Genomic DNA, 23,878 nt, shown 5'->3' with positions numbered 1-23,878 from the left:
AGGTAATACTTCCATGATGTAAGAGCAGGGAGCTGGTACTCTAACTCTTAGAGCAACATATCCTTGGTAAGAGTGTCTATGTCGTTCATATTGAAACATATTTGGCATGCTGTAGGTAGAGGGACGAGGGAAGGGAGGGGGGAGGGGAATGTGTGTAAACGTATTCCTCATGATTTTGAGAACAACATCGGTAGAGAAATAATTCATATAAACAAAGACGTATGGTTTTCAAAAATTAACACAAAAAAAGAAACAACAGAAAGTGCAAGTTTTGCAATGTTCATATGTCAGACATTGCGACAAGTCTTTTTCATCAACTTTCCTGTACCCTTCCATGATCATGATTTACTTAGTCTTACTGTTTTTGTCTCCTCGTTATTTCTACTAACCTACGAGTAATAAATGATAACGAAACGAGCTAATTCGTGATATCAATTCGAAAGTGACTTTCTCCTTGACGATGTAAATTATAATGTGCAGTCACCGAATAACTTAACACACTTCGACAATTTATCGGCAATTTATCAAATGTAGCGAAGGAATTGAAACGTTTTAGAACTTGTTTGTTATGACAACGACGTCGTCCTTTACATGAGAAGAAGAAGATAGACACGCAAGCTGAGTGATTAGATGTGTTAAGATTTTAAAGATCTGCTTTATTAGCTCCAATTATAGCACGCTATAGCTATGAAGTTTTTTGATTACGTTTATCGTTAATCGACCTCAAAATTTACAATGAGCCTGCATAGCTTCTTAACACATTAAACTCATTAAACTGTGTGGAAATATGTACATGTCTACAGTGTATTAGTTAATCATACATCGTTCACACGAAGACCCTAATACAAGAACAAATATGTGGCAGGCGTTGCAGACTAATTGGACAAATTAGGTCATTTTACAACCAAGGCAGGTCGATTACGTAATCTCAAGAAACTTTTCCATGATAGCGTGCTATAGTTGGGGTCTATACAGCAGACCGTTAAATTGGACTTACTTGCATAATATAAAGACTATATACCGGCCGGCTGGTGACGGACACTGAATGACTATACGTCACGAAGCCGATGATAAGAGCTGGGTACAAAAAATATATAGCAGATAAAGGTAGAAAGAGCTTCCTGACAAACCTCAGTAACACACCATCACACCCTACCCACTTCACCCTACCCAATTCATCCTACCCACTTCACCCTACCCACTTCACCAAACCTAATTCACCCTACCTAATTCACCCTACCCACTTCACCCAACCCACCTCACCCAACCCACCTCACCCGCATCATTGAATAATAGAGGGAATGGAAAAGGCATCTATTAATTCATCAGTGTGTGATACAAAGATGCTCCCCATCTACAGGGAAGGAATGGTGTGGCGGGTGGGGTGGGGTTGATTTGACTAGAAATGCTCGTCATCATTTTTTACCTTACAGGGTTTCAAGAGTCAACGTAACAAATTGGATAAAGAACGTTACATATTAGAAAGAAACGTGGGGCGGTACGTGAACATTTATGATTGTCTCATACATACTGATAGGCTAATCTTACATGGCAGGAGAAAACGGGAAAATGCAAACAACATGTTGCTACTCTGAAGTGTCATGTATCAACACCATAGTGATGTGGACTTGTGTGGAATAAGTTAAATGCAAGAAGAATGGAGTAGTCATACAAAAAAAAATACATGCGGGGATGGGAAAATATACATTGCACCATCAAATGCTCCCCCCCCCCCCCCCCCGTTCAAAACATCCGCTCCTCTTGCCCAACCGAAGATGATGAAAAGAAGGTTCATACTAATATTGGAGTAGACTATGTTAAAGCAGCATTTTGCGTTTGGTCGCCGTTTTCTACTTTTTTGACATGTCCATCGAGTTTTTTACATATATCAATCACAAAACAGCAAACTAAGATATCAGCCAAGTTTTTCCCTGCCAACATCGTTAATTTGCGTGAAATTAAGGATATTTGCAGAGAATGAGAAAAGTGTCCACGACAAATTCCACATTTAAAATTAATCGCATACAGTACCCCAAACCCACTAGTTTGAATTCAACCAATCAGAGATGCAGGTTCAGTTATGAGCCGTTGCTAAAAATAGATTCAAGACTTTGCGTTGGCACAACTAGGGAGTTGTTATGGAACTCCCTGGTACAAGTGCCATATAGACTGTACACAAATCAAGCTTGGTGTTGGATTACGTATTGGTCAATGACGTTCGTAGTGTTTAAATATTCATATTATGGGCGAGGTTAATTGGGATCCCAACGGAAAATATCTTGGAGAAAAACAAAGTTGAAAGTTGCAAATTTTTCGACTTTTATGCCACCATTTGAAGTAAGATTTAAATAGATAAGCTAGTTATGTATGTCGTTATGGCATAGTGGAGTCAGTGAGGTTGAGAAATATCATAGTAAAGGACGCAAAATGCTGCTTTAATAATTTAGGTCACAAGTTTACACTCAGGCCACATGGCCCCACACGGATCATACGACCACACAGGTCACACGACCACATACATGCCACGAATAGCCACACACAGGTCACATACATACCACATGTTTAGATTAAACTCACTTGGTAACCAGCATACCACGAATGATGCTCAGTGTAGTATACCCCTGTTGCGCGTATATCGAGCGGCCCCACACGGATCATACGACCACACAGGTCACACGACCACATACATGCCACACATAGCCACACACAGGTCACATACAGGTCACATACAGACCACATGTATATAGGTTTAACCATTTTACCTCCATGGTTTAACTCACTTGGTAACCAGCACACTACGAATGATGCGCAGTGTAGTATACCTCTGTTGCGGGTATATTGAGCTTTCGTGTGCTGCTCTTGTCTCACCATACCTCCTTCAGAATTTTTCTCTTTAACTCTTTTGTAAATTAATAAGTACAGCACCTGTGAATACAAAGAAGATCAAATGTTGTTTAATGACATTCGTTTCCTCCAACAAATTTGATTTTACAGGCGCGGGGTATGGAAGCTTTTACAAATCTCGTTTTTAGGAATTTGCCAGTTGTGAAACATCATAGTAAAAAAGTGTTCTTCAATAATTGAAATGCTGCTACATTAACTTAAAATCATTGCGATCTCTGTAACTCCATTATGAACACGCTTTGAGATAGTGATCAGGGTTAGGGATAAGGCCTTACCATCACGAGCATAATACAGTGACGTGCGCAGGTTGGAGCTAAATTCTAAATTCCCCCACCACCCCCCTCCACCACCCCACCCCAGCTGATTTAGGTTTGGGCGTTCATTTTATGGAGAGTTCAGATGCAAATCAAAGATTTATAAATGAAAAGGTTGTCCGGGGGTGGGGGGTCGGAGACGACTGCCATGTGGTGGAGGGTGTCTTCCCCAGATAGTTTAGACTTCAAATGGTGCATTCTGTGGCATATTTAGACCATACATTAGGTCTCTAATTAATTCTAAATGTAGCTTGTGCTAGTAAATACCCGAACTGACTATGGTAGGTTAGGTGGGAGGGTGTCGTAGGAATGGCCACTGGGTTACGTCATAGCTTACTACAGTGACACATAGCCTATCTGAATACCTGAAATACTCGCATATGATTTGATTATATATCTACAATGGACTCAGAGCGTAGCTACTAACTTCAATGACTTTATACTCAATAACGATCTTTCCCCATTTCGAAAGGAACTTTCTTGACGTCATAATCTCATGGTTACTGTCTCATTGTAAGTGGGAGTGGGTTTGAGAGAGGATCAAGTTGTCTGGGTTTTCGTGCCAATGCTCGGTCTTGGGTGAATTTTATCTTAAATTACTAAGAATACTGCAGAAAAATGATCGCTCCCCGGAGACATCATGAAATGAATATTAGGTCTTGTTTTTTTCTGGTCAACTGTTAAACTACTTGAAAGAAACCTTTAAACTACTGGAGTTTGATATACCATAACTAATTTAATATCTCACCGTAAGTGAAAGAAACGTTGAGATTAGGACAGCTAAGAAATAAGCTTTGATTGTATCTCGTCCACGGTTTTCTGCTCGATCTTTACCCTGAAAAAGAGGGACAAACGTATAGGTTACTTTTCATTTTTCTTTTAATGATTTAATTGACAATTTTACTAGTCAAAATCTACTTCTCAATCTTTTTGTGATATATTTTTAGTTTATTTTATTATTTATTTTATAAGTTTACTGCACTAGGTACTAATAAAAAAAACTTCCGAAATGCGCGTATATCCATTACCATAACTTTGATATTTACAGAAACTATAATTAAAGGTACTGAATGATGGTGACATTGTCCAAGACAATCATGATACTTGGAACGCAGAACTGATCTTTCTTCGATTTTAAATTAAGAATTGGGATCTGATCCAAGCACATGACCTTTGACCTTCAGATATCCCACCCTCACAGCTGCACGTGTCAAACACAACATAACATAACATAATATAACATAACATAACAAACATAGCATAACACAACACAACACAACATAACATAACATAATATAACACAACATAATAAACATAATATAACATAACATTTTCTCTACAATGCGATTCATTCATTTTTTTGTAAAAGCACTGTCACATGTTACAACGTATACATAACGTATCACATTCTACTCACATAAATACCAGGAATGCTTACCATCAGTGGCGTAGGAAGGTAGTTTTGAGTGGGGGGGGCTGAAGATTGATGGCCGGCCTGGGGGAGGGGTCTAAGGGGAGGGGGACACCCCCTCCCCTTTGGAATTTTTTGCATTTCCAGGTGGCCTCAGATGCAATTTGGTGCAATATAGCACACTTCAACACCCACTCCGTTTTGTAAACTTAATTTTGTATTTTCACCTGGCCTTAGATGCAATTTGGTGCTCCAAATGAGATTTTTTTTCTCATTTGGAAATGAAAAAGGGGTTTTCTGACTTGCGAAGCGGGGGGGCGGAATGATACTTCCGCCCCTCCACATTTTTCACTGGGGGGGGCTGGCGCCCCAGCCCCCCCCCCGGTTCCTACGCCCTTGCTTACCATGCATTTGTCATCAATGTGATGCATAATGACGAGACACCTGAAAAATGCAAGTCAAGATAAGGACAATTTTTACAACTATGCATATATACACATATAAAGACATATATATTAAAACAAACGTACATTAAATATTATAGAGACGTATCCTTAAAAACTTTGCATTCAAAGGAAGGATATACCCTGCAATAATAAACGGTAGCTTATAATGACTACCAACGAACGAAAAACAATATGAAGTCCTCTAAAATATTCCTTTGATGAATGATGGTTTAGTTTAGATATTAGAGAAAAAAGTACATCGACAACTTTTACGTTTTCGCGCCCAATTGCAATTTTATACTCTAGAGGTTGTACATCGCGTGAGAACGTACAATCATGAGCGATTAAAAGTGATAAGGAGTAATATACATTAATGTTTGCACCGTCAATGCAATACGACGAAGACATCCGTACATTTGTTGAGGTCATAAACTTTGTAACTTCATCGCTCCCTTTATTAATCTCTAATATATATATATATATATATCCCGCACATCTCGTTTCGTATACATATGTGAATGTGTTGCTTTTAGCTAAAAACTGTAGGTAAATTTCTCTAATAATTTGCATATTAATCCCACGTTGACATATCAATGCTCGAGGCTAAAAATACACATACGCAAATAAGCTGACAGAATATATATATATATATATATATATATATATATATATCATGTGTTATAATGCACTACCAAAAGCGTATGTCTTGAAATTGTTCATCGTGCAGACTACATAACATTGCATACCTTTTCAGGCTACTGCGCATGTGCTGTTACACTTGCTTACGTAACAATTTCAAGAGGTAACAAGATTATTTGTCAACAAACTTACTGGTAATTGTGCTTGGTGCATTCCTCTCCATTACTTAATGTGTTCCACTGATCAGTTAAGAATGCAACCGCAAAGTAGGGCAAAATAACAGCCCAAGAAACAGCGTAGGCTATTGACATCAAACGATCCATTTGATCATTGCCCTAATAAATGAAAACAAAGGAAATATTAATTAAACCGTTCGACGTGCATCAAAGTGATGTTCTATAGGATCATTTCATGATACCCCTTTCAAATAAAGAAAACAACATATGTTTGAATCGATTTTGATGAATAGTTTGGTGTTATTCGATAGGAAATATATCATAATAATCTGGCCTATTACATTATCGTAATAATTATATCTCCCTTTGGTGATACGAAACGATAATATCATTGGTAATAAAATTAACTTAATTTTTTTTTTTGGGGGGGGATGGGAGATTTCACTTTGCTTAATATCGTGTAATGCAACTGCGAGGGTACCGTTTTTGTTATCATCCCCCTCCCCGGCCCCTCCCAGGCCCCTCCCCCATAAAAGAAAATGTAGTCAAGTTATCCATGTTGACCTTATATCCTAGAAAGTTTAAACTGGTAGATATAAAAGATGATATAGTGTAAAATCCTAGAACGTGATTATTATCGCTTACTAGCAGATAGCAAGGAGAAAGGTAAATAGAATGCAGTTGTAATGCGAAGATATGTATTAGCAAGGCCTTTGACATCATCACAATATAGATAATTATTGTGCTCACCTTGAGTTGCCTCAGACTTTCTAAAGCAAACGTGATGGTTAGTGCAAATGATACCATGTAAAAGGCCTGGAATAAAGAAAACCATATTTTACATATTCATCACAATGTATATACTGTTACCTATTTGTTTGTATAATGGCATATTTTTGAAAATATTACCTAATATATTTGACATGTTCCTACCTGTATTGTTATATTGTTGTGAAGGTTAAAAATGGCCGATACAAATTATGTGGTGTACAGCAATGTTTTGACAAATGCCATTTCACAAACTATACAATGTACAGATTAGTCATCGACTTCATAAACATTCGAAACTAAACTTCTGAGATGAAAGGAAAGAAAACAAATATAAATCATTGTTTGATGAAGAACGTTCTCAGTTCGACAGAGTGAGCAAATTGAAATTTCCAGATTCCGACAACACCAATCATCCGTGGGATTACTTGGAGCTCCATAATCATAAAATTGCAGGGACATGTAACCTCTCAGAATGTAATTAATGTAACATCTTTACAAGAGCAAATTCGGTAAACAGATAGATACAAAGAAATACAGAAAGGATGGCAAGCAAAATGATCTGACGTCATACAAGCAGACGACCAATCACATCCCAGGAAATCCAACACACGTTTTACATGGAGAAGGAATCAAGCCAGCGTTCGTGGTGTAGAAATTGCAAAACCCAGATGGCAAGCCGTTTTACTTTTTATTCGATTTTGATGATATCAACAATTATTTCCTGATATCAGCAATTATTTATTGATATCACCCAATTAATTGCTGATATCATCAAATAATTGTTGATATCATCAACTATCGAATAAAAAGTAAAACGGCTTGCCATACGCACGCATGAAAACAAAGTCCATGTCCATCCCGTCCACTCCTCCCTCACCCCCCCCCCCCTCCCCCAAACCCCGCCCGTCGTTCTGTGGCACCGATCTCAATCCCACGAAGATACCAATTTATGTTTCTGTATTGTTATATTTTGTTCGAAATTTTACTCCAAAATGATCTTACCGTGGCAAACGTGGTGGTTATGTTGCAGACATTTATGGTGTCATTAACGTCCGATATGTACAATGAACATGAAAGAATGATACCCATAGCTGCGAGAACATCGACCATCGAAAGCTGAAAAAATGGCAGCATCTGTAAATGAAAATATCATAGGAGCAAGAAAAATAACAAAATATATACATGGACTAGTAATATCACTAATCTATAGATTAGTGATATCAGTTTACTTCTATAAGCTAGACTAGAGGCCTCTGCCGTCGTTAGGAGGGGGCATGGGGTTCAGTTAAGGGGTTTTATGCATTCCACTGTGGAAGAATTAGACCTCTGCTAAACCCTCATTTTCAACCTCACATAAAGAATCAAGAGTATTTAAAACAAAACCTTGTGTTTAGAGCTAATTATAGACCTAATTTATAGCCTCTACCTAAATCAGTCGGTGATATTGAAAATAACAATATAATGTGTCCTGTTCTTGAAAAACATTCAACAACTGGAATTTATGCGCAGAGAATCTGAACGGAAATGTGTGGCTTGCACCTTCAAATCAGAATCATCCCATTGCCACTCGATATTTGTGCCACTCCCCCTCTCCCCCCACCCCCTTAGCCAGTCCAACTCTTTTCCGCCACCCTGGAGGCTACGCGAAGGCTAACTTACGTGATGGTTAAAACGGGCAACGTACGTTGTTTCAACTTCCTGGTGATACCAATTTCTTACAACATTAACACGAAATCAACGTAAGGTTAACATAACTCGTCCGGGCAGCTTCGCGAAGCTTCTGTTTTATTATATGTATTTATGTTTTCTTTTTGTCATATTTTATTATATCCCAGGTGTATAAATGGGGACTTGCGAGGTAACTTGTAAATATAGTTGCGTGCGCCGGTTTGTGGCTGCACCCTATGGGAAGTCCCCCGGGGACACGCTGTTGTGGTGCACTGTGGTGCCCCAGGAGAGATTGATTGAAATGTGCACACTTTGGTGTGTAGGTGTGGCAAGTTACCAATGACCAGGGTTAAGTTGTAAAAGTCGTGTGAAAGGGCCTTGGCCCTGTACAAGACTGTAAAATCTAAAATAATAATAATGTTAGATTTAATCCCACAATCAGGTTCTCATTGCTTATCTTCTAGTCACTTTTTAATTATGTGTAAAAGTAAGTTGGCCTGACGTTTCGATCCTAGCAGGATCTTCTTCAGAGGCTAAATGACAAGTTACAGTAACAGAGGGGACAAAAACAAGCACAGAATACAGACAGGTTAATGAGCACGGTGAACACAATGAGATGGATGAAAGGGGATTATAAGTAGAAAGCAACAGGAGAAGAGGAGAGGAAGGAGATAAACTGTGGAGGGACAAAGAGAGGATTAAAGGCACAGGGTAAGGAATAAACTGGAGAGGGACAAAGACAGAAAGGTGTGAAGAAAAATGGAGGGGAAGAGAGCTGTGAGAGGAAGAGTGAAAGGGGGGAGGGAGAAAGGGGAGAAGGAGTAGGGAACAGAGGAAGGTTAGTCATGTCCTTCCTGAATGTTCAGCCCATGAGGTTGAATGGTACGAAGGCGTTGCATCCAGAGCCTCTCTCTGCTGATACGTACTAGGTCAGGACGGCTACCTAAGGATTCAATCCCCTGTAGGGACATGTCGTTAATGGTATGGTTGGGAAGGTTAAAATGTTCTCCAACTGGGGTCTCAGTCTTCATGGTGTTGACTGTGGATCTGTGACCATAGAATCGCTTCTTGAGGGTGGTTTTGGTTTCGCCAACATACTGGATGCCGCAAACTCTACAAGAGATCAGATAGATGACATTGGTGGTAGTGCAAGTGATGTGACCCTTAGTCTTGTGTGTGAGTTGCATGCTGTGGCTGGTGATGGAATTGGATTCAACAATGTGGTGGCTGCAGACGATGCATCTCGAAGTACGATCACATTTGAAGGTACCATGCTGAATGGGTGTGGGGTTAGAAGTTAGAGGTGGAACAGCAGCACGTACAAGAAGGTCTCGTAGGTTGCGTGGTCGTCTGTAGGCGATGATGGGTTTTTCAGGGACGGCTCGTTGGAGTCTATCTGAAGTGAGGAGAATGTTGTGGTTGTTAGAGGTGATTTTCTGAAGGGGAGGAAGATTAGGGTGGAAAGTAACAACGAGGGGCAGCTTGTTGTCGCAATCTCGTCCCTTTTTGTCCTTCACTGCCAAAGTAGATGATCTGGAAAGGGAGCGGACTCTCTGAATGGCTTCACGCACCCTTCTGGCACTATGGCCCCTGGCAATAAGGTGTTTTTCCAAAGCATCTGTATGGCGAATGAAAGAGGAATTGTTAGAGCAAATGCGACGAAGACGAAGTGCTTGACTGTAGGCAATTCCAGACTTGCAGTGACGGGGATGGCAGCTTGAAGAATGGAGATACTGGTGTGTGTCTGTGGGCTTGGTGTATAAGTCTGTAGAGAGAGAACCGTGTTCCTTGCGAACAGTCACATCGAGAAAGTTAACCTGTTGGTGAGAGTAATCAGAGGTGAATTTGATGGTGCTGTGGAAAGAATTGATGTGATTGATGAAGGTGAGCAGGCTATCCTCATCACTGGTCCAAATGAAAAAGATGTCATCAATGTAGCGCCAAAACCACCCTCAAGAAGCGATTCTATGGTCACAGATCCACAGTCAACACCATGAAGACTGAGACCCCAGTTGGAGAACATTTTAACCTTCCCAACCATACCATTAACGACATGTCCCTACAGGGGATTGAATCCTTAGGTAGCCGCCCTGACCTAGTACGTATCAGCAGAGAGAGGCTCTGGATGCAACGCCTTCGTACCATTCAACCTCATGGGCTGAACATTCAGGAAGGACATGACTAACCTTCCTCTGTTCCCTACTCCTTCTCCCCTTTCTCCCTCCCCCCTTTCACTCTTCCTCTCACAGCTCTCTTCCCCTCCATTTTTCTTCACACCTTTCTGTCTTTGTCCCTCTCCAGTTTATTCCTTACCCTGTGCCTTTAATCCTCTCTTTGTCCCTCCACAGTTTATCTCCTTCCTCTCCTCTTCTCCTGTTGCTTTCTACTTATAATCCCCTTTCATCCATCTCATTGTGTTCACCGTGCTCATTAACCTGTCTGTATTCTGTGCTTGTTTTTGTCCCCTCTGTTACTGTAACTTGTCATTTAGCCTCTGAAGAAGATCCTGCTAGGATCGAAACGTCAGGCCAACTTACTTTTACACATTCCATTACACAGGCTCTCTAGTGGATAAGCAGTTTGCTAACAGTTTTATTTCATTTTGTTTTTCAGCTGCTCTGTTACTGTATCCCTTCGGGTGATCCTCCTTATCTACTTTGTACTTTGTATTTGTACTTGTATTTGTATTCTTGTGTTTCAGTTTTTCATTTCATTTTTATCATTTACTCATCCCGCTGCTTTCACCATGTCTCACCATTTTCTTTTGTTTCAGAAGCTCAGAAAATTGATGCAGAAATCCCAGCGCTATTCTTTCCATCTTTCCAACTACAGGTTCTACTCTCTCTCTCGCATTATTCCCTCAGGTCTACAGGTTACACACCAACCAGCACTAGGGACACTCTCTCCAGGACTCCAGAGAGAGTGGAACCGAGTCTTACACAGCACCTCCATCCGTCTCATCAACATCCTCACCAAACACTGCCAATTGTCCTTAGATAGCCTCAACGATGATATCCTGAGGCTGAAGCTTGAATTACAGTCATGCTGCACCGATGACGAATGGACTCAGTACACTAACAAAATTAACTTGTGTTTGTCTCAGCAGAACATTGAACTCACAGAAAGAAGAAATAAGAAATTGACTGACCTTCAGAAAAGACGCAAACGTACCGCTTGCAACCGTTTTAGAAGGCCCCAGACTCCATCTGAGTCTGCACCACCATCCTCAACTGCAGTTGTTAACTTATCTTCTTCTACTCTTACCAGTGCAGACCTTAGGCTTCTCTCCAAAGGACTCAACTTCTGTCCTACTCCTCCAGCTTATGACCAAGCGGAACTGAGTCAAGATCTTACTCATTTCTTTCGCAGAATTCGCCTTCGTGAGTTTTTCCTAGATGATCCTCCAACTGAACGGGAACCCTTCTGCAAGAAAAGTTCTTGGATGCCTCCTAAGAACAGAGTCCCTGTTTTAGAAGCCTACACACAGGTCGTCAGCTCTGAGACTAACCAGTCAAACTCTCCTTTCCGCAGAACACACGACAACCTTCCAAGAGATGAGCGAACAGCACTCTCCTCACTGATGTCTCGCAGTGACATTATCATCAAGCCAGCCGACAAAGGTTCTGCAGTTGTCATCCAGGATCGACAGGATTACATCAAGGAAGCCATGCGTCATCTCTCCAACAGTGATATTTACACTCTTCTTGATTCTGATCCCACAGATATTTTCTCCCAGCAGATAAAACAGACCATCACTGATATGTACCAGCGGAACCAGATCTCTAAGAAGGCTGTTTCTTTCCTTTCTCCCACAGACTGTAAGGCAGCCAGGTTTTATCTCCTGCCCAAAATTCACAAGCCTGGTAACCCTGGTAGGCCTATCATCTCGGGCAATGGGTCCCCCACCGAGAAGATATCCTTGTTTGTGGACCACTTCATCAAACCTCTTGTTCCTCAGATTAATTCTTATATCCATGACACTCCAGATTTCCTCAGGAAACTTGAAGATATCAAAAACCAAATCCCCAGTACAGCCATCATCGGTACTTTCGACGTCACTTCTCTGTACACTAACATCCCTCATGCTGAAGGTATCGCAGCCACGTGTGCAGCCCTGTCTAAGAAGGTCCACCCTTGTCCACCCATCTCTGACATCAAAGCTCTCATGCAACAGGTTCTCACCATAAACAACTTCACGTTCATGGACAAGCATTACCTTCAAAGACACGGGACAGCCATGGGAACCAGGATGGCTCCTTCCTATGCATGCCTGTTTATGTCTAGCCTTGAAGAACGCATGCTCAGTACGGCTCCCTGCCGTCCCCTTATCTGGTGGCGCTACATTGATGACATCTTTTTCATTTGGACCAGTGATGAGGATAGCCTGCTCACCTTCATCAATCACATCAATTCTTTCCACAGCACCATCAAATTCACCTCTGATTACTCTCACCAACAGGTTAACTTTCTCGATGTGACTGTTCGCAAGGAACACGGTTCTCTCTCTACAGACTTATACACCAAGCCCACAGACACACACCAGTATCTCCATTCTTCAAGCTGCCATCCCCGTCACTGCAAGTCTGGAATTGCCTACAGTCAAGCACTTCGTCTTCGTCGCATTTGCTCTAACAATTCCTCTTTCATTCGCCATACAGATGCTTTGGAAAAACACCTTATTGCCAGGGGCCATAGTGCCAGAAGGGTGCGTGAAGCCATTCAGAGAGTCCGCTCCCTTTCCAGATCATCTACTTTGGCAGTGAAGGACAAAAAGGGACGAGATTGCGACAACAAGCTGCCCCTCGTTGTTACTTTCCACCCTAATCTTCCTCCCCTTCAGAAAATCACCTCTAACAACCACAACATTCTCCTCACTTCAGATAGACTCCAACGAGCCGTCCCTGAAAAACCCATCATCGCCTACAGACGACCACGCAACCTACGAGACCTTCTTGTACGTGCTGCTGTTCCACCTCTAACTTCTAACCCCACACCCATTCAGCATGGTACCTTCAAATGTGATCGTACTTCGAGATGCATCGTCTGCAGCCACCACATTGTTGAATCCAATTCCATCACCAGCCACAGCATGCAACTCACACACAAGACTAAGGGTCACATCACTTGCACTACCACCAATGTCATCTATCTGATCTCTTGTAGAGTTTGCGGCATCCAGTATGTTGGCGAAACCAAAACCACCCTCAAGAAGCGATTCTATGGTCACAGATCCACAGTCAACACCATGAAGACTGAGACCCCAGTTGGAGAACATTTTAACCTTCCCAACCATACCATTAACGACATGTCCCTACAGGGGATTGAATCCTTAGGTAGCCGTCCTGACCTAGTACGTATCAGCAGAGAGAGGCTCTGGATGCAACGCCTTCGTACCATTCAACCTCATGGGCTGAACATTCAGGAAGGACATGACTAACCTTCCTCTGTTCCCTACTCCTTCTCCCCTTTCTCCCTCCCCCCTTTCACTCTTCCTCTCACAGCTCTCTTCCCCTCCATTTTTCTTCACACCTTTCTGTCTTTGTCCCTCTCCAGTTTATTCCTTACCCTGTGCCTTTAATCCTCTCTTTGTCCCTCCACAGTTTATCTCCTTCCTCTCCTCTTCTCCTGTTGCTTTCTACTTATAATCCCCTTTCATCCATCTCATTGTGTTCACCGTGCTCATTAACCTGTCTGTATTCTGTGCTTGTTTTTGTCCCCTCTGTTACTGTAACTTGTCATTTAGCCTCTGAAGAAGATCCTGCTAGGATCGAAACGTCAGGCCAACTTACTTTTACACATTCCATTACACAGGCTCTCTAGTGGATAAGCAGTTTGCTAACAGTTTTATTTCATTTTGTTTTTCAGCTGCTCTGTTACTGTATCCCTTCGGGTGATCCTCCTTATCTACTTTGTACTTTGTATTTGTACTTGTATTTGTATTCTTGTGTTTCAGTTTTTCATTTCATTTTTATCATTTACTCATCCCGCTGCTTTCACCATGTCTCACCATTTTCTTTTGTTTCAGAAGCTCAGAAAATTGATGCAGAAATCCCAGCGCTATTCTTTCCATCTTTCCAACTACAGGTTCTACTCTCTCTCTCGCATTATTCCCTCAGGTCTACAGGTTACACACCAACCAGCACTAGGGACACTCTCTCCAGGACTCCAGAGAGAGTGGAACCGAGTCTTACACAGCACCTCCATCCGTCTCATCAACATCCTCACCAAACACTGCCAATTGTCCTTAGATAGCCTCAACGATGATATCCTGAGGCTGAAGCTTGAATTACAGTCATGCTGCACCGATGACGAATGGACTCAGTACACTAACAAAATTAACTTGTGTTTGTCTCAGCAGAACATTGAACTCACAGAAAGAAGAAATAAGAAAATGACTGACCTTCAGAAAAGACGCAAACGTACCGCTTGCAACCGTTTTAGAAGGCCCCAGACTCCATCTGAGTCTGCACCACCATCCTCAACTGCAGTTGTTAACTTATCTTCTTCTACTCTTACCAGTGCAGACCTTAGGCTTCTCTCCAAAGGACTCAACTTCTGTCCTACTCCTCCAGCTTATGACCAAGCGGAACTGAGTCAAGATCTTACTCATTTCTTTCGCAGAATTCGCCTTCGTGAGTTTTTCCTAGATGATCCTCCAACTGAACGGGAACCCTTCTGCAAGAAAAGTTCTTGGATGCCTCCTAAGAACAGAGTCCCTGTTTTAGAAGCCTACACACAGGTCGTCAGCTCTGAGACTAACCAGTCAAACTCTCCTTTCCGCAGAACACACGACAACCTTCCAAGAGATGAGCGAACAGCACTCTCCTCACTGATGTCTCGCAGTGACATTATCATCAAGCCAGCCGACAAAGGTTCTGCAGTTGTCATCCAGGATCGACAGGATTACATCAAGGAAGCCATGCGTCATCTCTCCAACAGTGATATTTACACTCTTCTTGATTCTGATCCCACAGATATTTTCTCCCAGCAGATAAAACAGACCATCACTGATATGTACCAGCGGAACCAGATCTCTAAGAAGGCTGTTTCTTTCCTTTCTCCCACAGACTGTAAGGCAGCCAGGTTTTATCTCCTGCCCAAAATTCACAAGCCTGGTAACCCTGGTAGGCCTATCATCTCGGGCAATGGGTCCCCCACCGAGAAGATATCCTTGTTTGTGGACCACTTCATCAAACCTCTTGTTCCTCAGATTAATTCTTATATCCATGACACTCCAGATTTCCTCAGGAAACTTGAAGATATCAAAAACCAAATCCCCAGTACAGCCATCATCGGTACTTTCGACGTCACTTCTCTGTACACTAACATCCCTCATGCTGAAGGTATCGCAGCCACGTGTGCAGCCCTGTCTAAGAAGGTCCACCCTTGTCCACCCATCTCTGACATCAAAGCTCTCATGCAACAGGTTCTCACCAAAAACAACTTCACGTTCATGGACAAGCATTACCTTCAAAGACACGGGACAGCCATGGGAACCAGGATGGCTCCTTCCTATGCATGCCTGTTTATGTCTAGCCTTGAAGAACGCATGCTCAGTACGGCTCCCTGCCGTCCCCTTATCTGGTGGCGCTACATTGATGACATCTTTTTCATTTGGACCAGTGATGAGGATAGCCTGCTCACCTTCATCAATCACATCAATTCTTTCCACAGCACCATCAAATTCACCTCTGATTACTCTCACCAACAGGTTAACTTTCTCGATGTGACTGTTCGCAAGGAACACGGTTCTCTCTCTACAGACTTATACACCAAGCCCACAGACACACACCAGTATCTCCATTCTTCAAGCTGCCATCCCCGTCACTGCAAGTCTGGAATTGCCTACAGTCAAGCACTTCGTCTTCGTCGCATTTGCTCTAACAATTCCTCTTTCATTCGCCATACAGATGCTTTGGAAAAACACCTTATTGCCAGGGGCCATAGTGCCAGAAGGGTGCGTGAAGCCATTCAGAGAGTCCGCTCCCTTTCCAGATCATCTACTTTGGCAGTGAAGGACAAAAAGGGACGAGATTGCGACAACAAGCTGCCCCTCGTTGTTACTTTCCACCCTAATCTTCCTCCCCTTCAGAAAATCACCTCTAACAACCACAACATTCTCCTCACTTCAGATAGACTCCAACGAGCCGTCCCTGAAAAACCCATCATCGCCTACAGACGACCACGCAACCTACGAGACCTTCTTGTACGTGCTGCTGTTCCACCTCTAACTTCTAACCCCACACCCATTCAGCATGGTACCTTCAAATGTGATCGTACTTCGAGATGCATCGTCTGCAGCCACCACATTGTTGAATCCAATTCCATCACCAGCCACAGCATGCAACTCACACACAAGACTAAGGGTCACATCACTTGCACTACCACCAATGTCATCTATCTGATCTCTTGTAGAGTTTGCGGCATCCAGTATGTTGGCGAAACCAAAACCACCCTCAAGAAGCGATTCTATGGTCACAGATCCACAGTCAACACCATGAAGACTGAGACCCCAGTTGGAGAACATTTTAACCTTCCCAACCATACCATTAACGACATGTCCCTACAGGGGATTGAATCCTTAGGTAGCCGTCCTGACCTAGTACGTATCAGCAGAGAGAGGCTCTGGATGCAACGCCTTCGTACCATTCAACCTCATGGGCTGAACATTCAGGAAGGACATGACTAACCTTCCTCTGTTCCCTACTCCTTCTCCCCTTTCTCCCTCCCCCCTTTCACTCTTCCTCTCACAGCTCTCTTCCCCTCCATTTTTCTTCACACCTTTCTGTCTTTGTCCCTCTCCAGTTTATTCCTTACCCTGTGCCTTTAATCCTCTCTTTGTCCCTCCACAGTTTATCTCCTTCCTCTCCTTTTCTCCTGTTGCTTTCTACTTATAATCCCCTTTCATCCATCTCATTGTGTTCACCGTGCTCATTAACCTGTCTGTATTCTGTGCTTGTTTTTGTCCCCTCTGTTACTGTAACTTGTCATTTAGCCTCTGAAGAAGATCCTGCTAGGATCGAAACGTCAGGCCAACTTACTTTTACACATTCCATTACACAGGCTCTCTAGTGGATAAGCAGTTTGCTAACAGTTTTATTTCATTTTGTTTTTCAGCTGCTCTGTTACTGTATCCCTTCGGGTGATCCTCCTTATCTACTTTGTACTTTGTATTTGTACTTGTATTTGTATTCTTGTGTTTCAGTTTTTCATTTCATTTTTATCATTTACTCATCCCGCTGCTTTCACCATGTCTCACCATTTTCTTTTGTTTCAGAAGCTCAGAAAATTGATGCAGAAATCCCAGCGCTATTCTTTCCATCTTTCCAACTACAGGTTCTACTCTCTCTCTCGCATTATTCCCTCAGGTCTACAGGTTACACACCAACCAGCACTAGGGACACTCTCTCCAGGACTCCAGAGAGAGTGGAACCGAGTCTTACACAGCACCTCCATCCGTCTCATCAACATCCTCACCAAACACTGCCAATTGTCCTTAGATAGCCTCAACGATGATATCCTGAGGCTGAAGCTTGAATTACAGTCATGCTGCACCGATGACGAATGGACTCAGTACACTAACAAAATTAACTTGTGTTTGTCTCAGCAGAACATTGAACTCACAGAAAGAAGAAATAAGAAAATGACTGACCTTCAGAAAAGACGCAAACGTACCGCTTGCAACCGTTTTAGAAGGCCCCAGACTCCATCTGAGTCTGCACCACCATCCTCAACTGCAGTTGTTAACTTATCTTCTTCTACTCTTACCAGTGCAGACCTTAGGCTTCTCTCCAAAGGACTCAACTTCTGTCCTACTCCTCCAGCTTATGACCAAGCGGAACTGAGTCAAGATCTTACTCATTTCTTTCGCAGAATTCGCCTTCGTGAGTTTTTCCTAGATGATCCTCCAACTGAACGGGAACCCTTCTGCAAGAAAAGTTCTTGGATGCCTCCTAAGAACAGAGTCCCTGTTTTAGAAGCCTACACACAGGTCGTCAGCTCTGAGACTAACCAGTCAAACTCTCCTTTCCGCAGAACACACGACAACCTTCCAAGAGATGAGCGAACAGCACTCTCCTCACTGATGTCTCGCAGTGACATTATCATCAAGCCAGCCGACAAAGGTTCTGCAGTTGTCATCCAGGATCGACAGGATTACATCAAGGAAGCCATGCGTCATCTCTCCAACAGTGATATTTACACTCTTCTTGATTCTGATCCCACAGATATTTTCTCCCAGCAGATAAAACAGACCATCACTGATATGTACCAGCGGAACCAGATCTCTAAGAAGGCTGTTTCTTTCCTTTCTCCCACAGACTGTAAGGCAGCCAGGTTTTATCTCCTGCCCAAAATTCACAAGCCTGGTAACCCTGGTAGGCCTATCATCTCGGGCAATGGGTCCCCCACCGAGAAGATATCCTTGTTTGTGGACCACTTCATCAAACCTCTTGTTCCTCAGATTAATTCTTATATCCATGACACTCCAGATTTCCTCAGGAAACTTGAAGATATCAAAAACCAAATCCCCAGTACAGCCATCATCGGTACTTTCGACGTCACTTCTCTGTACACTAACATCCCTCATGCTGAAGGTATCGCAGCCACGTGTGCAGCCCTGTCTAAGAAGGTCCACCCTTGTCCACCCATCTCTGACATCAAAGCTCTCATGCAACAGGTTCTCACCAAAAACAACTTCACGTTCATGGACAAGCATTACCTTCAAAGACACGGGACAGCCATGGGAACCAGGATGGCTCCTTCCTATGCATGCCTGTTTATGTCTAGCCTTGAAGAACGCATGCTCAGTACGGCTCCCTGCCGTCCCCTTATCTGGTGGCGCTACATTGATGACATCTTTTTCATTTGGACCAGTGATGAGGATAGCCTGCTCACCTTCATCAATCACATCAATTCTTTCCACAGCACCATCAAATTCACCTCTGATTACTCTCACCAACAGGTTAACTTTCTCGATGTGACTGTTCGCAAGGAACACGGTTCTCTCTCTACAGACTTATACACCAAGCCCACAGACACACACCAGTATCTCCATTCTTCAAGCTGCCATCCCCGTCACTGCAAGTCTGGAATTGCCTACAGTCAAGCACTTCGTCTTCGTCGCATTTGCTCTAACAATTCCTCTTTCATTCGCCATACAGATGCTTTGGAAAAACACCTTATTGCCAGGGGCCATAGTGCCAGAAGGGTGCGTGAAGCCATTCAGAGAGTCCGCTCCCTTTCCAGATCATCTACTTTGGCAGTGAAGGACAAAAAGGGACGAGATTGCGACAACAAGCTGCCCCTCGTTGTTACTTTCCACCCTAATCTTCCTCCCCTTCAGAAAATCACCTCTAACAACCACAACATTCTCCTCACTTCAGATAGACTCCAACGAGCCGTCCCTGAAAAACCCATCATCGCCTACAGACGACCACGCAACCTACGAGACCTTCTTGTACGTGCTGCTGTTCCACCTCTAACTTCTAACCCCACACCCATTCAGCATGGTACCTTCAAATGTGATCGTACTTCGAGATGCATCGTCTGCAGCCACCACATTGTTGAATCCAATTCCATCACCAGCCACAGCATGCAACTCACACACAAGACTAAGGGTCACATCACTTGCACTACCACCAATGTCATCTATCTGATCTCTTGTAGAGTTTGCGGCATCCAGTATGTTGGCGAAACCAAAACCACCCTCAAGAAGCGATTCTATGGTCACAGATCCACAGTCAACACCATGAAGACTGAGACCCCAGTTGGAGAACATTTTAACCTTCCCAACCATACCATTAACGACATGTCCCTACAGGGGATTGAATCCTTAGGTAGCCGTCCTGACCTAGTACGTATCAGCAGAGAGAGGCTCTGGATGCAACGCCTTCGTACCATTCAACCTCATGGGCTGAACATTCAGGAAGGACATGACTAACCTTCCTCTGTTCCCTACTCCTTCTCCCCTTTCTCCCTCCCCCCTTTCACTCTTCCTCTCACAGCTCTCTTCCCCTCCATTTTTCTTCACACCTTTCTGTCTTTGTCCCTCTCCAGTTTATTCCTTACCCTGTGCCTTTAATCCTCTCTTTGTCCCTCCACAGTTTATCTCCTTCCTCTCCTCTTCTCCTGTTGCTTTCTACTTATAATCCCCTTTCATCCATCTCATTGTGTTCACCGTGCTCATTAACCTGTCTGTATTCTGTGCTTGTTTTTGTCCCCTCTGTTACTGTAACTTGTCATTTAGCCTCTGAAGAAGATCCTGCTAGGATCGAAACGTCAGGCCAACTTACTTTTACACATTCCATTACACAGGCTCTCTAGTGGATAAGCAGTTTGCTAACAGTTTTATTTCATTTTGTATTTCACTTTTTAATTAGTTCATTTTAGTGTCGTTCCCACGTACACCAAAATTTCGCTTAACCTAGTTGTTCGCTAAATTTAGCTGTATGCAGCCTAAAATAGAACGATACCCACGACTACCAGAATATCGACCGTCGAAAGCTGAACAAAGTTCTCTTCAATTTTTCTGTCCTTTTTGTCATATTTTATATGGGATTAATCCCAAATCATCTTCTTGTGATTTATCTTCTTTTCAGCAGACTAAATTTCGCTTCAGGTAATTATATAGATGGCTAAATCTAGCTACATCAGGGAGTTGTTCCATAACAACTCCCTGGCTACATGCAGCCTAAAATAGCTTCACGTAGATTGTACAGTGTTATGGTTATACGATATTGTGTTAGTTTACAAGCTCATATATAACAGTCCCGATGTGTGAGGATTGAGGTTGAGTGTGTATCAATTTTTACAGTATAAATAATGCTGGATGCTTCGTGTACATGTATGATATATTGTTGTAAAAAGTACAAAGAGTCGACGACAGTCAGCAGTCAAAATTGAACCAACAAAATCTCTCTTTTTCTCACGAAAGGGTAGGGGAGGGGTGCGGGTTGTTCCTTAAAACATTGTCATACAGTTTAATATATCAGACATCAATGATTTTGCAGTTTGTGATATGAGTGTTACTGAACAAAGTGAGAAGAATATTGCAGAATATATGTTAGTCTTTACACTTACAGATACCAATCTTGCTGCCGGGGTTTTCTGATCTATTTTATATTTTAGCATTAAACTTATATCACCAATCACCCCTGTCACCTATAAAATTACAAAACGTTGCACTTGTTTAATGGCAGATTAGCGTAAAATGTGACATTTCTTTACAAATATAGCAATAACCGGCGGTAACTGCATTTTACTTTTCATCGAAATCTCATCTCACCGTGCAGTCGTAGACTAGACTAGTTAGATCAGTCGTTTATAGAATCAAATGGTCTTTTGCTTACCTCAGGTTTCGTGACTTGGTCTCTCCACACCATGGCAGTGAACGTAGATCCAGCGCCAAGAACACTAAGGAAAGATGAATAAACGGTATGAATATTCATTAAATAAATAAACATTATGTAAATTTCGAGTCAAACTTTTTTACGAATATTGTCCATTGCTCAGTATACTTTATTACTTGAATACGAAAACAAGCTATTTGCATTCAGACCAGGACATTCCAACCTCAAGACAAGACCAATCGCAGGATGTTACCATGGTAACGTAAAATATTTCCGTCGTCCAATACAGGCTATCTGTATACACCCGTAATGTTTGTCGCATGCTATTAGATTGATTAAAAGTTTCCAAAAGTACTTCCATGGAGGTTCATTGTGCAATTATAAGACAATGATAAAATTACTCAGTCAGGGCGAATCGCTGGAATGATCCTTTAAGGCTTAATTGATGATGACAAGTGCAAACTATAATATTTCAATGTTAATCCATTGTTTTATTAATAATTAATAACCCAATCAAAAATTGTTCTTTCAATTGCATATGAAACAACAAATCACAGTTGGATCACATTCCATATCATTTGTCTTTGATAATTTTTTGTAATATATTGTAAACATGTTAGTTAAGGCCATAACATTCTTACGTTTTGCTATTGAGTTAAGTGTTGCATTTGACGAACTGATCAAATGGTCTCTGTGTTAGACTAAGTAGTTCAATCGCTTTAATAAATGAGCCCCTGCAGGGTCGGTCGTTTCTCGAAAATTAAAGGTAGTATATAGGAAAGCTATTCTTTGATAACAATATTTGTTACATGTTTCCAGCATATCAACATTAATGTTGTGCCTAAAGTCACCTTTTAAAATGACTGACGAAGTGACCATTCATCTTTTTCTAGCATATTTGAAGCTAGTACTATTGATCGTTAAAGAATGGTGTCGTTTATTATATAAACACTTAATGACCGGTTTAATGTACGCATGAGATACCGATCATGTGTATTATCGTGCGGTATGTAGCATATATCAATATGTAACTATATACAAGTTCGTAACTTCGTATGTCCAGTACAATGAATTTCCCGCTTTTGTACTGACATGACATAACCGAATGAAACAAGTGATAATCATGACGTCATAACATCATTCAGTGCCTGATATATGCTGACGTCACTGCATACCAAGGCAACGGAAGGTAACTTTAATTAGCTATAAAAGTGTACCGCGCAGAGATTACTGGAGGTTAGCCGATCTGGACCACCCCCCCCCCCCCACGAACACACAGCCTTGCCTCTACTTCTCCATGCAAGAATTGGAATTAAACTAACAGAATATGAATTTCTTCTACGGCTGTGAGTTGAATTTGTTAGTTAATTAATTGAAACATGCCTTGACAGAACGTATCCAAGGTTGCTATAGAGACACACAGTTGTCACATGTGACTTATTCATTGAATTTATACAATAGATAAATGTTGACCTCTCGTGATTCTTTATGCTTTATCATGTCAGCTCATCAAAGCAAACAAAACTATCTTTGTTTCGTTTTCTCTGTTACACACTGACATGAAATTTCATTATAGCTTAATAGCAGTGGCGGAGATTTCTTGTCAGAAGTGGGGGGGTTGCAGGCCATTGATGAAAAAAAAGTCATAACTGCTGGCTCACTATCTAAGTGGAGCGCCACCATAAGTTGGCGCAAAGTGCACAAGAATTTTTTTTGGCAAATATTGCCTCCCAGATTGCAGTAAATGGCACTGCCCAGGCCTTGAAAAGCTGCAATTAACCAGGGGCGTATGCAGGATTTTCTAACCCGGGGGGGCGCGAATTACTATCTAAGCGGAGCGCCACCATTGGTTGGCGCGCAGCGTACAAACAAATTTCTGGTTTTGGTACCCCCCAGATCACCGGAAATGGCACTTCTCGTGCTTGAAAGTGACCAACCATATGTACACTTTTGCCTGAGAACCAAGTATATCCAAATACTTTTTTCTCATCTATAACCTTCTTGAAGATTGTCACCAGTCACACATCATGTTAGACTTCATCACATCTCCTGTGGATCATTGCTTTTGTAGGTGATTCTTCATCGCGGCCCACAATACCCGTCAGCCCCACTGTTCAGAATTTGAAAATTCTCGTGAACAAATTCACTTCAAAACATACCCATAATGTTGCACAAAATATCATCTATGGACAACCGATAT

The 23,878-nt window shown here is 42.1% G+C and overlaps 1 protein-coding gene across 1 annotated transcript in view; it reads right to left on the bottom strand.

Annotated features, from left to right (window-relative positions):
* The window catches only part of LOC139961769 (transmembrane protein 116-like), a 31,824-nt gene that overhangs the window by 3,433 nt on the left and 4,513 nt on the right, over positions 1–23,878 (bottom strand). The window contains exons 3-10 of the mRNA XM_071961258.1: positions 21,679–21,742; positions 7,664–7,795; positions 6,641–6,706; positions 5,907–6,049; positions 5,034–5,073; positions 3,967–4,053; positions 2,781–2,925; positions 998–1,077 (exon numbers count right to left, since the gene is read on the bottom strand). Of these exons, the coding sequence (XP_071817359.1) occupies positions 998–1,077; positions 2,781–2,925; positions 3,967–4,053; positions 5,034–5,073; positions 5,907–6,049; positions 6,641–6,706; positions 7,664–7,795; positions 21,679–21,742 (757 nt within the window). The remainder of the gene's footprint in view (positions 1–997; positions 1,078–2,780; positions 2,926–3,966; positions 4,054–5,033; positions 5,074–5,906; positions 6,050–6,640; positions 6,707–7,663; positions 7,796–21,678; positions 21,743–23,878) is intronic.

Source organism: Apostichopus japonicus, chromosome 20, assembly GCF_037975245.1.
Source record: "Apostichopus japonicus isolate 1M-3 chromosome 20, ASM3797524v1, whole genome shotgun sequence".
In the NCBI taxonomy this organism is placed as follows: domain Eukaryota; kingdom Metazoa; phylum Echinodermata; class Holothuroidea; order Aspidochirotida; family Stichopodidae; genus Apostichopus; species Apostichopus japonicus.
This window is presented reverse-complemented; position numbering and strand designations above follow the sequence as displayed.